Consider the following 14291-nt stretch of genomic DNA (forward strand, 5'->3'; position numbering starts at 1 on the left):
ATTTGGAATATAAGAAAGATATAAATTAGTTAACATCACTGTGCTTCTACCATAAGAAAAAAACTACTGTTGACATTTTGATATACTGAATACTTCCAGTCTGTTCCCTGGATTTGTGGATTTTTACATATGCATTCACATTTTTTCCTAATGAGAATCAGACTATGTTTTTAGTTTTGTTTCTTGCTTTCTTCACCTAATTAAACCATTTTCCCCTTCAGAACATAATCTTTGAAACGTCACTAATAGGCCATAGTGGTTGTTTGACACTGTTTGTCGTGAGGGCTTCCCCACGTCACAGCATGGTTTTTGAGAACAGAATTTCCAGTGGGTCTGTAATATGGCTGCCTTATGGCCTTGCCATGATTTATTTAATACTGTTGTGTTGATAAAGACTGTTTTTTCCACTTTTTTCTAATGTGAATTAGACTGTAAGCTTTCTGAAGTCATAGTATGTCTTGTTCATGATTCTGTCTTCAGTGCTTAACCCAGTGTCTAACACGGAGTGGCTCAGAGAATGTTTTGTTGAGTGAATGAACAGTTTTGCACAAAAGCCACATTGTTTCTTTAAGTTAGAATCAAAGGTGGGCTTTCACTGGGTTAAAAGGTATAAACTTTGTGAAGTTCTTGATCATTTATTTTCAATTTGTTCTTTGATTTAGAATAAGAAACAAGGATGTAAAAACGAGGAAGTACTTGCTGTGCTAGGCCATGAACTGGGGCATTGGAAGTTGGGACACACAGTCAAAAACATCATTATTAGCCAGGTAAGTTTGGAGTGACAGTTCTCTTTTTATGGAACGGTAGCCAAATTAGAGGAATGGCAGGTAGGAGAGGTGATGTGGTAGCGAGGTTAAGACAGACTCTGCAGCCTGTCCCCTGGTTCTGAGTCACAGCTCCCTGACTCTGTGTCACAGGTCCTGACTCACGCACTGCTGATGTGGGTGCCCTCAGGCACGTTCCTGGGCCCCTGTCCGCCATCATTCCCTTCCTGAAAGATAGTACCTCGTAGGACTGATGTGACAATGAATTAAATGAGTTGATGCATGTAAAGAGTTTGTAGCAGTGTTTGGAAAGTAGTAAGTATTGTAAAATGTTTATTGCCATCACCATTGTCATCCCTACCTCCTGAGTCATTCAGCTGCAGGAGCTGTTAAGGGCAAAAGGAGTGGGCCTGAGTGAGGTAAACAATAAATTCTTTTTTAAAAAACATTTTTCCTCATTTAAAAGTCATTATATATCCACTGAAAAGAAGCTGGAAAATGTAGTGTATATGAAGAAGAAAGTAACAATTCCTGCAACATCCCCCCTTTGGGTATCAATACCTCTAAATCCACAGAGTGCCCACAAGTTCGCAGGTTCTGGGGGAAATAGCCCTCCGTTGCTGACTGGATCTGAGCACGTGTGGCCTTAACTGGGCCTTAAGAGGGACTTTGTACCTTTCTTTTTTTTTTTTTTTTTTTTTAATATTTTATTTATTTATTTTTTTAGAGAGGGAAGGGAGATAGAGAGAGAGAGAGAGAGAAACATCAATGTGTGGTTGCTGGGGGTTATGGCCTGCAACCCAGGAATGTACCCTGGCTGGGAATCAAACCTGGGACACTCTGGTTCCCAGCCCGCGCTCAATCCACCGAGCTACGCCAGCCAGGGCTGACTTTGTACCTTTCTAAAGGCCAGCCGGTTCTGGGGATGGATAGTATACGAAGACTCAGGAACTCCTCCCTGTAGGCACTTTCCTGATGCCTTACATCTGTAGGTATAAAAATGAGTTCCTTCGCTTTGAGGCTGTGTTGTATGGCTACACAGTGGTGAGTAAGACATTAAATAAGTCCAAATCCAAGTTCAAAGCAAGTATTAAGTCTCATAAGGAAAATCACTGCCCGTTTCTTGAACGTAGGTCCAATGGAATCAGCTTACCATGAGGCTGTGGCTGGTCCCTAAGGTGCGGTACCTTATCAGGGCTGGGGTTGATTGCCTCTTCAAAAAATAAATTGGGCACCTAGCAATAGCCACTGGGGGGATGTCTGTGTTGTTGACCAACGCACTGACTCCATCCCTGCCTCCTTGGCCACTTTGTTTGTGGGCCCCTCGACCCAGTTCTCGTGTGGCTGGGAAAAGAGACGGGCCGACATCCATCTTCTCCGTGGGATCCTTGAGAACCGCCTGTTAACGGGAATAATCACACTCAGGGCTAATTTTTCCCACGCCCCTTTTCCAAATCTCCTTGTTAGCCATCCCCCAGTTCCCAAGGCACTGACCATCCAGCCAAACCACAGGTTGCCCACTGCCAGTGAATTAGTATTTACATCATCACCCTAGACCCTCTCTGCTTCCAGACTGAGTGAACAATGAGATAAATTTCTTAAAGTTCCTTGTGGAGAGAATTTTTTTTACCACTGTCTTCCAGGGCCATCCTCGTGGGGTACTGTGATGCCACAGCATTCCACTTCAGGCTGGTGCCAGTGTATTGTATTCTTTGTAAAATGGGCTCACACGTTTCTTTCTCGAGTAAATGATTATAGGGCACTCCATAGGGTGAGGGTTGACTGAGGGGCGACAGCTGTCAGGAGTTGGCATACCAGGAGCATGAGCCACCTGCTTATTTAACTTACTTCTGCCTTCGGGGCCTCCTTCATCCCCACTCCTGTGTGTGCCTGACGTTGGAGTGCGTCTGGGCATACCTGTCTCCTCGCTGTGTGGGCCAGGAGAGCATCCAGGTCAGGAGGAGCAGCTCAGGTTGCAGGGTCATGGTGTCCCATGGTCAAGAGTCAGTCCTTGCAGAGCCCAGTAGCAAAGCAGAGGTGGTTTTCCAGAAGGACTATGGCCATCTGATGGAAACGGAGCACATAGCTTACAATTCTAGGGCCTTCGCTGTGAGTGCAGTTGTCCATGTCAGGTCTGCTGAGTTCTAAAGGCTGAGTGGCAAAACTGCTTGCCCAGCTTGGACATCCCAGGCCAGCTGGCAAGCCTTCTTACGTGCTTGGGCCCACTCTGAGCTGGCAGCTTTTGGGTCATCTGGTAAATAGGTGGTACATTACACCTAAATATAGTGTATGTGGCTTCCAAGATCCACATCTGCTAAGGGAGAGGAGTGGTATTTATTCTCCAAGTTTACTGGTTTAGACTTCGGAATTTTTTCCCTCTCATATATTGTTGAGGATAGATCTGCTTTTTTTCTTGGACCTTTCTAACTGCAAAGTTCAGCTCCATTGGTCCTAAAGAGAATTCAAGGGAAGCCCATTTCTTTTGAGCTCGCACATTGAGGTCAGGTGGGAAGCCTTGTGTCTGATCACGGTCAAGTGCAAACGAAGCCAGACTCCCCTCTAGCCCTTTAACTTTTTAAAGAAAGAAAATATCCCTTTACTCTTGGCCCCTTTAAACCCTCAATCATAGGAGGCTCCACTTAAGCCTGTCTTTAGAGAAAACCATGTGTTTGGGAGATTTTATTTTCTTTTTACAGTGAAAGTAAAACTATAAAACTACCTAACTTTTTCTGCCCTTACACTAACAGTATTCTTAAAGTCACACCAAGATGTCTCATTCTGCTTTTTGGTATTACAGTGAAATCAGCTTAGTGATAACTTAGAAATCGTGTGTCCTTCTTTCTAGATGAATTCTTTCCTGTGTTTCTTCTTGTTTGCTGTGTTGATTGGTCGAAAGGAGCTTTTTGCTGCATTTGGATTTTTTGACAGCCAACCCACGCTCATTGGACTGTTGATCATCTTCCAGTTTATTTTTTCACCTTACAACGAGGTAATGTGTAATCTCTGAAATAATCTCACCCATGCCCTTGCCTGTTTCAAAACTAGACCTCCTAGGGTCATGAAAAAAGAAATCAACAAAACTACAGTTTTAACAAGAAAATGAAACAAAGTCTTTCAGTGCCTTGATTTACTGACCAATACAAAAAAAAAAAAGTTTTTCTACTTGGGCAGAAAAACCTAGGCCCAAATAAACAAATGCTTGTTGCATGCTGATAGGGAGAAAAGTAGAGAATTAATTAGACTTCAGTGATGCAGACCTTGATGCAGCGCACCCTTCAGAGTCTTGGCGGACAGAAGCGACCTGGTGGAACGCTGTGTCCGAGACCACACGTGCACCAGCGCTGGGTGAGAACCCGCGTCTGAGGGGCAGAGCAAGGAACAACTGAGTGTATGTGGCTAGATAAGGGCGGCTGCGGGAGGGCGCTTCTCTGCATCTGTTCCCTGATCGCCTGCTGGACACAGCCCCAGGCCCCACCCCAGGACCCTCTGCCTCAGAATCGGGTTCTGTGTGGTGAGTGACCTTTAAGGCCCCCTGCTCTGCAATTGCGCAGTGGTGGGACTTGGTGCATATGAGACACAGATTACTGAGACTAGTAACAAATCCGATGGTAATCACATGTCGTATTTGATTAGGCTACCACATTAAACCAAGAAATAACATTGGGGATCTTGAGATACCTTCACTCAGAAGGATACTTTCTTGGGAGAAGGTTTTAAGATAAACTGAACAAATTGTATTTATAAAAAAGGAGAGAAGGATAAGGCTTCGGAGAAGAGGGGAACAGATCATACTTATATAGCACTGACCACATAAACTAAACAAATTGTCCAGAGGACTGAGGTTATCTTTAAACGCTAAATGTTTTGATTTTATACATTAAGTTTTTGTTTTCAAATGATAAGAGAAAGCTTATTTGGAAAGCTACAGAGGTGGTGGGAGTGAGCCGGCGGGGCTGTGGGGACTCAGGAAACAGGCTGGAGGCAAAAGAAGGGCCCTGGAGCTGAGGAGGGGGAAGGCAGAGGCAACGCCCTTGGTGAGGGCGGGGCGCCTAGTTTTGTATTTTAAGTTTTATTGAAAGTGTAAAGTGCCTTACACAGTTTGTTACTGCTTAAAGAGGTTACAGCGTGCCTTATAATGATATTGTCATTTCTGCCTTCTGTCACAGTTCAGTAATCAAGGACTCAGAGTTATGTATGCTGATGACCCCAGACTGCTCTGCCTTTTCAGCAGCCATGCTGTTTTTGTTTGTTTGTTTGTTTGTTGGTTGGTTGGTTGGTTGGTTGGTTGGTTTGTCGAACTGATTTTCTTGTCTCTTCCCTCACAGTCAGGCTGATAATCCTTGCTACTGTCAGTGTGTCTTTCCAGTAGGGTCACTATCCTTTGTAACTTTCTTCTTTAACCTGCCATAGTCTGGGAAATCAGATAGTCCTACTCACTAAGTAAGAGTTACTAGATTCTGACAGAATAGAAGGGTCCTCTTATAAGTGGTGTGAATGGTTATCCTTTGTGGCATCTAACTGGGCTGCTCAGGGGATTTTGTTTCGTTTCCTCAAATTGAGTAGTTGAGTTCACTTCAAAACATGTCTAAGTAAATATGTGCGGTATTAGAATACTTTGAAATGTGATTAGTCCACAGAGATACTAACTTTTAAACCCTTAGAGAGGCCCTGACTGGTGTGGCTCAGTTGGTTGGGCGTCATCCTGAGGACCAGTAGGTCGCTGGTTCGATTCCTGGTCAGGGCACATGCCTGGGTTGCAGGCCAGGTCCCCAGTTGGGGGCCTGTGAGAGACAACTGTTTGATGTTCTCCATCTCTTTCTCCTTCCCTTCCCCTCTCACTCAAAAATAAATAAATAAAATATATTTTTTAAAAAAACAACGTTGGCGAGCCCATACGATTTGTTTCAAAAAGACTATGTATTTAAACAGAAAATCTCATGTTTAATATTATTGTTTAAGAGGTCATAATAGGAAAGAGATTTTCCGGGGGTAATTGTGCTGTTAAAGAAGAGTTTGGAAACCTACGTAAGAGCAGATAGTTGCAGATTAGTATCTGTTTATGTCTCTATTTATGTGTTACAGTGAGATACAAAAAAACAGTTCAGCCCTGGCTAGTGTGGCTCAGTGGATTGAGCACTGGACTTTGGACTGAAAGGTTTCTGGTTCAATTCCCAGTCAGGGCACATGCTTGCATTGCAGGCCAGGTTCTCAGCTGGGGGCATGCAAGAGGCAACCTATCTATGTTTCTCTCACACATCGATGTTTCTCTCCCTCTTTTTCTCCCTCCTTTCCCCTCTAAAAATAAATTTAAAAATATTTTTAAAGATTGTATTTATTTATTTTTAGAGAGGGGAAGTGAGAAAGAGGGAAGGGAAACATCAATGTGTGGTTGCCTCTCGTGCACCCCCTACTAAGGACCTGGCCCACATCCCAGGCATGTGCCCTGACTGGGAATCGAACCAGTGACTCTGGTTCGCAGGCCAGCACTCAACCACTGAGCCACACCAGCAAAGGCTAAATAAAATATTTTTTAAAGAAAATTTAAAGAGAAAAAGTTCACCTGGAACGCTTAATATCCAGACAGACTGATATCCCTCCATGCCTCCCCGACCCCAGTTAATGATTCCGTCCTAAAAAGTATATTCAGGATTTGAAGAGAAATTGCAGGCAGAATTCAGTTTTTAGGTTTGAACAATCTTAGAAGATATAAGAAGGTCCCAGACTTTACTGTGGTTTTCTATTTGTTTGTTTTGTATTTTAGCAAAAAGATAGCAAATTTATTAAGCGATAGTACATTCCACAGAACATGGGAGCTGGTCGACTCCGAGCAGTTGTCACTGGGCAGATATTCCCCTTCACGTCACAGACTTCGCTCGGAAACTCCCAGGTGCTAGTGCCAATAAGACGTACAAATGACAGACTTTTTATGCTTTTTAATGCTGAAGTATTTTAAGATACGGAATATCTTAAATAACGTCATTCAACCTGCAATGTTTCAGTATGCAAAGAAATTACTTTTTCCTTAGAAATTTGTATTTTCAAATGAAATTTATCCCCTTTGTAGCTGTCACCATTGGAGACTGGATATATATTGGGTTGGCCAAAAAGTTCTTTTGATTTTTTTCCATAAGATGGTTCTAGTAGCATGTAGTTGTCATTAACTTCATTTGAAACAATTTTGTTAGATTGTATTGTGACAGCTGTCATGTCAGTGTGCATTTAAAAAAAAATCAAAATTGGTGAATTTTTGTTTAGCCATTTTAATATTGAAGAAAAATGCAACATTTTCAGCATATCATGCTTTATTATTTCAAGAAAGGTAAAAATGCAATTGAAATGCAAAAAGATTGGTGTAGTGTATGGAGAAGGTTCTGTGACTGATCGAATGTGTCAAAAGTGGTTAGCAAAATTTCGTGCTGGAGATTTGTCACTGAATGATGCTCTGTGGTGAGTAGACCAGTTGAAGCTGATGGCGATTGAACTGAGACATTAACTGAGGACAGTCAACATTGTACCACGTGGGAGATAGCCAACATACTCAAAACATCCAAATCAATAAAGTTATCGGTGAAAATGAAAAATGTGTCTTTTAGTTTACAGAAAAAAGTAAATGGACTTTTTGGCCAACCCAGTCTATTCTAGCCGTGCTTCCATGGGTCAGAAAATTGTAGAAAATTTCACTCTGAGATTGTCATTAGAAACTAGCATATTTTTTAGAGTATTCTCAGTAAAGACTGTAATTATCCTTTAAAGGTAGATACGTGATCAAGAATATTTGTCTACAAAGAAAAAAAAGTCTGAATATAAATTATTAGGACTTCACTGACGGGGGCAGGTGGTGTGCATGGGCTTTGGAGTCACTGAGAATTTTGACAGCACTACCACCTCTAGCTGCGTGACCTCAAGCAAATTATCAAAACTTCCGAACTTCCCCTTCCTCACCTGTGAAACAGGAGCAAGAGTAATTACCTTGTAGGATTGTTGGGAAATATGTAAAGTGTTTGGCAAATAGCAGACTCTTAAAAATTAGTATTTTTTGGTAAGGATACCACTCTTTGGATATATATCTGTTTCTGGTGTATTTACTGGGGGGCGGGGGGGGGGCCAGGAAGGCTCAATTTATAACAATTCCCCCGTCCCAGGTTCCCTAAATACCAGCGATCTTGCTGTGGGCCTGCTCCTTCTCTTTCCTGAGCTGTCCTTCCTCTCCGCTCCCACTTAGTTCTTGGAACCTTCAGTGACAGCAAAGAGGTGGGCAGTGACTAAAACCTTTTTATTTACTTTTTTCAGGTTCTTTCTTTTTGCCTAACAGTCCTAAGCCGCAGATTTGAGTTTCAAGCGGATGCATTTGCCAAGAAACTTGGGAAGGCTAAAGACTTATATTCTGCTTTAATCAAACTGAACAAGGATAACTTGGGATTCCCTGTGTCTGACTGGCTGTTCTCAATGTGGCATTATTCTCATCCTCCACTACTAGAGAGACTTCAGGCTTTGAAAAATTCCAAACAAGACTGAGTTGCCCAGGATCTCCAACTGAAGACATTTCTGATTATTTCTGTCCTGACAGCATGTTCCAGCTCTTGATTTTTTTAAACTTTTTTTAAAGAAAATTATTAAGTACAGTAAAGCCCAGATGACAATACATTTACTATCTCATTTCAAAAATTATTTTAATAATCCATGTCTTGGCTGGTGTGGCTCAGTGGATTGAGTGCCAGCCCGTGAACCAAAAGGTCTCGGGTTAGATTCCCAGTCAGGGCACATGCCTGGGTTGTGGGCCAGGTCCCCAGTTGGGGGTGTGCGAGAGGCAACCAATCAACGTATCTCTCACACATTGAAATTCCTCTCCCGCTTTTTCTCTCTCCCTTCCTCTCTCTCTAAATAAATAGAAAAATAATAATAAAAATTAAAAATAATCCATTTCTTAATGAAAACACTGGATGAAATTTTAAGGCTTATACTTTTATCTTTAACAGTGAATTTACCATCAGCTTATCAAATTATTTGAGCAAATACAGAACTTGTTTGTTCACACCTTTATACGGAATCGGCATGTAATGTGTTTGGGGGGGGCGCCCCCCCCCCCCTCCAAGTCCTGTCCAGGGCAGAAGCAGTGGTTCCAAACCATTGTGTTCCTGTAAGTTGAGGTTTGATTTTACTTTCACACTGTTATGATTTAATCTGGCTTATCAGTGTTTTAAATAAGGAAGAAAGACAATAATTGGGAAGGCCGATGTTACTTAAATGAAAGCAGTTAGAAATATGCCCTACTGTTCTGCCAAATTTCTCCGCTCCCTCTCTTGCTACACGCTGATCGGGAGTTTCCAACAGTGCTTTGTAAGTAGAAATTATGTATGGAGTGAGTGTTTTAAATCATTGGGTTCGAGTTTTATTTTTGAAAGAACCTCAGTCTTTATCTTTCCTTCCTCCTGGTGGATATGATCCCACTAGAGGTTAACTAGTATTTTGCAAAGCATTCAACCTTTTCCTCATTTCTGCTCTTTTACTCGGTAGATGGTGGTGTATCCGTTCACTTAGCGGAAATTACCATACTGAACAGGTTTTGCTATTTTTAAAGGGATGAAATGTGGAAAGCAGAAGAAATGCTATTTTAAGAGACATAAAGGTGAAGATGCTGATGATTCTCTTATAAGAAAAAATATAGTTTTCTATCTCTTTCAAGGACAGAAGAATTGTGGTTTTTATTTTTGTAATTTTTATTAATTAATAAGTTGTAAGCACTATTTAATTGGGCCTGGTTCCAGTTTTAAAAATTAAACTTCTTGATATGCAGATAACTTTTCTTTTTAAAATGAATGTCATGAAAGATTTCTTTTCCAGTTTCCAAAGCTGTGTGTGCGACTGCTTCAGATCTCTGTCCACTTCCTGTGTGAGAACTCCTTTGTGCCTAAGCTCCCTCCCGCAGTTCATGCTTACTACCTTCTGGGCATTTAGTCCAAAGTGGATCAGCTGTGCGCCCCCGGTATCTGGACAGAAAGTCTTTGCTCAGCTCATAGCTGGGTGGTGTCTTCACATGGAAATACAATAAAAATAAAGATCTAGTTTTGTACTGCATTATTTATTTGCCTAAGGCTAAAAGGGGAGCAGTCCTCTGATTTTTATCCAGCATCCTTTATTGCGAATCCATGCTGTGTTAACTGCCTTTCCTTCCTTCTGTGCCTTTAAATAAAAATTTCAGTTCTGCACAAGTGAAACATTAAAACTGTCAATGCAGATTGATGTGCTTTGTCTTCGATTTGATGAAATGTGTGTGTCGTTTGTTACCCAGCTGTGTGTTTATTACCTAGAGGCACTGAGTTGTAGGGCGTGGAGAGCAGTGGGGAGAGAGGGGCCTCGTGCTGAGGGAGGTCAGCGCTATCACCGCGCCTCCTGTGCGCCGGCCTCTTCGGAGTCTTCCTCCTGCTCCACCCCAGAGCGTTAGCAGTGTTCGTGGTGTTCTCTCGAAAGCTTCATTCAGAACCATTCCCTCTCCATTTTTGTGACCTCAGATTGTCTTGGGCCTGTGTGGCCTGCTTCAGCTGCCTGTTTGGACTTCCTTACGTGTGGCAGAAGTAATTCGCTTTCTAATACGGAATTGTTTTTAGCTGGTCACCTGTAACTTATGGATGGCAGAGGCATAGGCATGGCCAGAGGATACTGGTAGCTTCCTGAGGTACTGACCAGTTACGGGAAAGTGCAGAGAGGCCAACCAAGGAGAGAAAGGGGTAGCACGTTGCACCCCTCAGCAGATGTGCAGGGGTAGAAGGAAGGAGGGTGAGACCTCAAATGCAACAGCAGGCCCTCAGCAGGGCCCGCCTCTGAATGAAGGCGGCATCTCTGTCGTGGGTGTGGACTGCCTTTGTGTGTCTGGGCCCTTGGCTGATGCCTGAGAGCTGCTATTAAGTTCCACCTCTGTTTAGGATAGGAACAGAATCCCTGGGGTTAATCCAGCAGTTTTAGTACTAATGATGTTCCCATCTTGTCCTTTACCTTTATGTCCATAATGTCTCCCCCAACCCCCTGTGTGAGGAGGTTTTGCACTTGTTCTTTCTCATCGGTCCTTCGGATTCTTCTGTCCACGTATGCTTTATGTGGCTTTCACTTTTGAGTGTTCTGTCAGCAGCAACAGAAGGCTAAGTACCACTCAAGGGCCTTAAGTTCTGTCCTGGGTGCTGTGCAAAGAAAACAACGGAGAACTTGTACACAAAAACTTCTGACTCGAGACCACAATGATGTGGATGAGTGACATGTCGGGCTAAGCACAGTTTGTGCGAAGGCAGAAGAGATCCGCAGTGGAATGGTGTAGCCCTGTGCCAGCAGCACTATGCAAGGCAGTTGCCAGGGAGGACGATTTCCTAAACAATTCGGCAGAGGGGAAGATGCCCCTGCGTGTTCTAAAAACCTGTGAATCCAGGACTGCCCCAACCCCATGAGCAGGATGAGCCAGTATCTCGGATAACCACCTCTGCCCTCAGGTCGGGGCTCCCCTGTGGCTCTCTGGATGATGGTTAATAAACAGGAAGGTGTAATTTCAGTGTAAGAACCAGGGCTCTAGAATCCAGCATTGTACTAGGCAGATGTTGGGCAAGAAACGACTGAGCCTTTATCTCTCCACCTGTTATTCAGTCAACAAGTATCAGGCCCCCGCTGTGTACCCAGCTCTGCTGTAGGTGCTGGGGAAACGTTAGTAATTTATGATAGAAAAATCCCCACCTCGTGGAGTTAACATTCCTGTGTGGGGACAATCAGGTACATAAGAGGTATCAAATGGTGACACGTGTCTTGGAGAAAAATGAGGCCCTGAGCTGTTTGCGTGTGATGGTGGGGAGGGGGGACTGCAGTTTTTAGAGGTTTTGCAGGGGTGTCATGAAACGACACCCCTGAAGGTAGCATTTGAGCAAATACCTGAAAGAAGTGAGTGGGTGACCTAAGCAGATGTTGAGAGGAAGAGCATCCCAGGAAGAGGGAACAGCAAGTGCTGAGACCCTGACACGGGAGCGAGCCTGCTGCGCATGAGAAACACCAGAAGGCCAGCGTGGCCGGGACTGGGTGTGCTAGGAAGGCAAGGGGGCAAAGTCAGAGGAGTTGTGGGGGGTGGCGGGTTTGACAGGGCCTTACGGGCCATTGTAGGGATTCAGGCTTTTCCTAGCGCACGGTGGGAGCCATTGGAGGGCTTCAGGCCAAGGAATGACATGGGTTGATTTAGGTTTAACTGAACCACCTGGCTGCTGTGTTGAGGAGCAAGGACGTGGGCAGGGGACCAGTTGGGAGGCTCTCAGTACTTCCAAGAGGAAATAACAGTGACTGGCCTAGTAGTAGGGGAGGTGGTGAGTAGTGGTTGAATTCTGGATATATTTCAAAGGCTGAGCCAGCAGGATTTTCAGCTGTTGTATCAGATATGGGGTACAAGAAACAACGTGGATTCTAACCCAGGTAGCTCCGGTTGGGTGTTGTCCTGCAAAGTGAAAGGTCACTGGTTCAATTCCTGGTCAGGACAGGCATCCCAGTTGCTGGTTTGGTCCCCAGTTGAGGCGCATACAAGAGGCAACTGATTGATGTTTCTCTTTCACATGGATGTTTCTCTCCCTATCTCCCTTCCCTCTGCTCTAAAAATAAATAAATACAATCTATAAAAGGAAGGGAAGGAGGATGGAAGGAAGGAAGGATAGGGGATGACTCCAGCATATTTAGCTTCAGTAACTGAAAGGTTGAGCTAAGGGAAGAAGTCTCAGTTTGGGAGGCATGGATGGAATTTAGAGCCACAGAGCCGAGTGAGATCACAAGAGGAAGGGGAGAAAAAGGTGTGGTCCAAGGTCAAGCTGTGTGTCAGATCCTGGGGAAATGAGAAAGCAGGAGAGGAATCCAAGAAGGACGAAGAAGGACGGTGTGATGAACGAGGAGCCAAATCAGACAGCCCTGCAGAGGTGGGTTTGAGAGGTTTTACTTTCTAAAATGACAAGTGGGGTCATGCCTGTTTCACGGGGCCCTTGGGAGGGCAGAGTGGGATGTTTGCAGGGTGTTCAGTGCAGTACCTGACAGTATTATGAGCTCAGTGACTGATAACTAATACTTGTTAATACTGGTATTAATAATTTACTATAACCACTATGATGATATAAATAGGCACAAAAGCAGACGTGCCTGGCCCAGCTGGCAGTTGCTGTAAGGAGCGGATTACTAGAGGACAAGATCAAGTTTTGAAAGAGGAGTAGGAATCAGCTAGACAAGGAGGGCAGCGGGGGTGCTATTCCAGGGAACAGCAGGCACAAAAACATGAGAACCTGGGGCATTTTAGGAATTTGGGATACTGTGATTTGGGATTTGCCAAAGCACAGAGGGCAAAGCCACCCACGTGGCCCTGAGGGCCGTCCCACCTGTGTTTCCTGTCACCACATGGGAGCTGAAACGTGTGTGTACTGAGTGAGGGAGGGAGGAGAGGGGCAGGCCAGTGAGGGGAGTTCAAAGGATGCTCCAGCGTAGGTGGGGGTGAACAGCCAAGTTTAAGGTGAGATGCAAGAGGGCCCAGGCTTCAGACCTCAGGCAGAACGTTTCATTTGAGGGAACAAATGCCCAAATCCATAATGGAGCAAAGGGACTGGACACTCCTTGAAAGCCACCTTCGCATGGGTCAAAGGCCACACGCTTCCCTGCTCCTGCCACTTGGAGCAGCCTGCCTGGCCTACAAAGCAGCGAGGCTGGGAGCCCCAGGGGCACAGATCAGGTCGGAGCCAGTCTCCGCTCCGTGTCCCCTTAGTGGAAGTGGCATGAGTGACTGTCACTTCTGCTCTCATCATCCAGACCCATGTCTTTTCCTCATGGGCCTGGGAACCCCTGGAAGGTAAGAGCCAAATCTTCTAGTATTTTGCTGCCAGCCCCTGCCCCAGGGCCGGCACACAGTGAGTGCCAAAACTCATGGGGACCTCCTGGGTGCCGGGTGCCGGCCAGACACCAGGTGTGGTCTACTGCAGCGGTCTTCAACCTTCTCATTTGATGGCACGCTAATTCCTAAAACTGTGCTGCACACACAAAAAAATACGTTTTTTGCCAGTCTGACAAAAAAAGGAATAATTTTGATTTACAAAAATAATAATGATAATAGTAATTATCTACCCTTTTTGCTCCAAAGTGACTTAAAAAAAAATCAGGTGCCTATACTCATATATAAGGATTTCTGGTACCAAGAATTAACCCAATCAGACGCAACCTCATTATACAATGTGACCAATAAGACGCAGCTTTATTACATGACCTATGTATTTTATGGTTCAAAACAGGGCATTCACACTGGACGGCTGTTGTTGTGTTGGCTGTTGTCATTTTTTTATTTGACAGTCTAAGGGAAAAGAGCCAGTACCCCTGAGTAAACAGTCAGGTAGGGAACATTTTAAAAATTCTTGCAGCGCACCAGCTGAAAATTGCCAGTCTCCTGAGATAAAAAGGCTTGGTGGGTCCTTGCCACCGCTGTTCAAAGGCTGGGAAAGGATCTGCCCAAAGTTACCCAGCAGTTCGCCGTCCTGACCACCCCCA

At 44.3% G+C, this 14291-nt stretch overlaps 1 protein-coding gene across 1 annotated transcript in view; it reads left to right on the forward strand.

Moving 5' to 3' along the window:
• The window catches only part of ZMPSTE24 (zinc metallopeptidase STE24), a 40219-nt gene extending 30219 nt beyond the window's left edge, over positions 1-10000 (forward strand). Inside the window, exons 8-10 of the mRNA XM_028512457.2 lie at positions 663-767; positions 3610-3753; positions 8055-10000. Of these exons, the coding sequence (XP_028368258.1) occupies positions 663-767; positions 3610-3753; positions 8055-8279 (474 nt within the window). The 3' untranslated portion in view covers positions 8280-10000. The remainder of the gene's footprint in view (positions 1-662; positions 768-3609; positions 3754-8054) is intronic.
• The last annotated feature ends 4291 nt before the right edge of the window (positions 10001-14291 follow it).

Source organism: Phyllostomus discolor, chromosome 5 (genome assembly GCF_004126475.2).
Source record: "Phyllostomus discolor isolate MPI-MPIP mPhyDis1 chromosome 5, mPhyDis1.pri.v3, whole genome shotgun sequence".
NCBI classification, from domain to species: Eukaryota; Metazoa; Chordata; class Mammalia; order Chiroptera; family Phyllostomidae; genus Phyllostomus; species Phyllostomus discolor.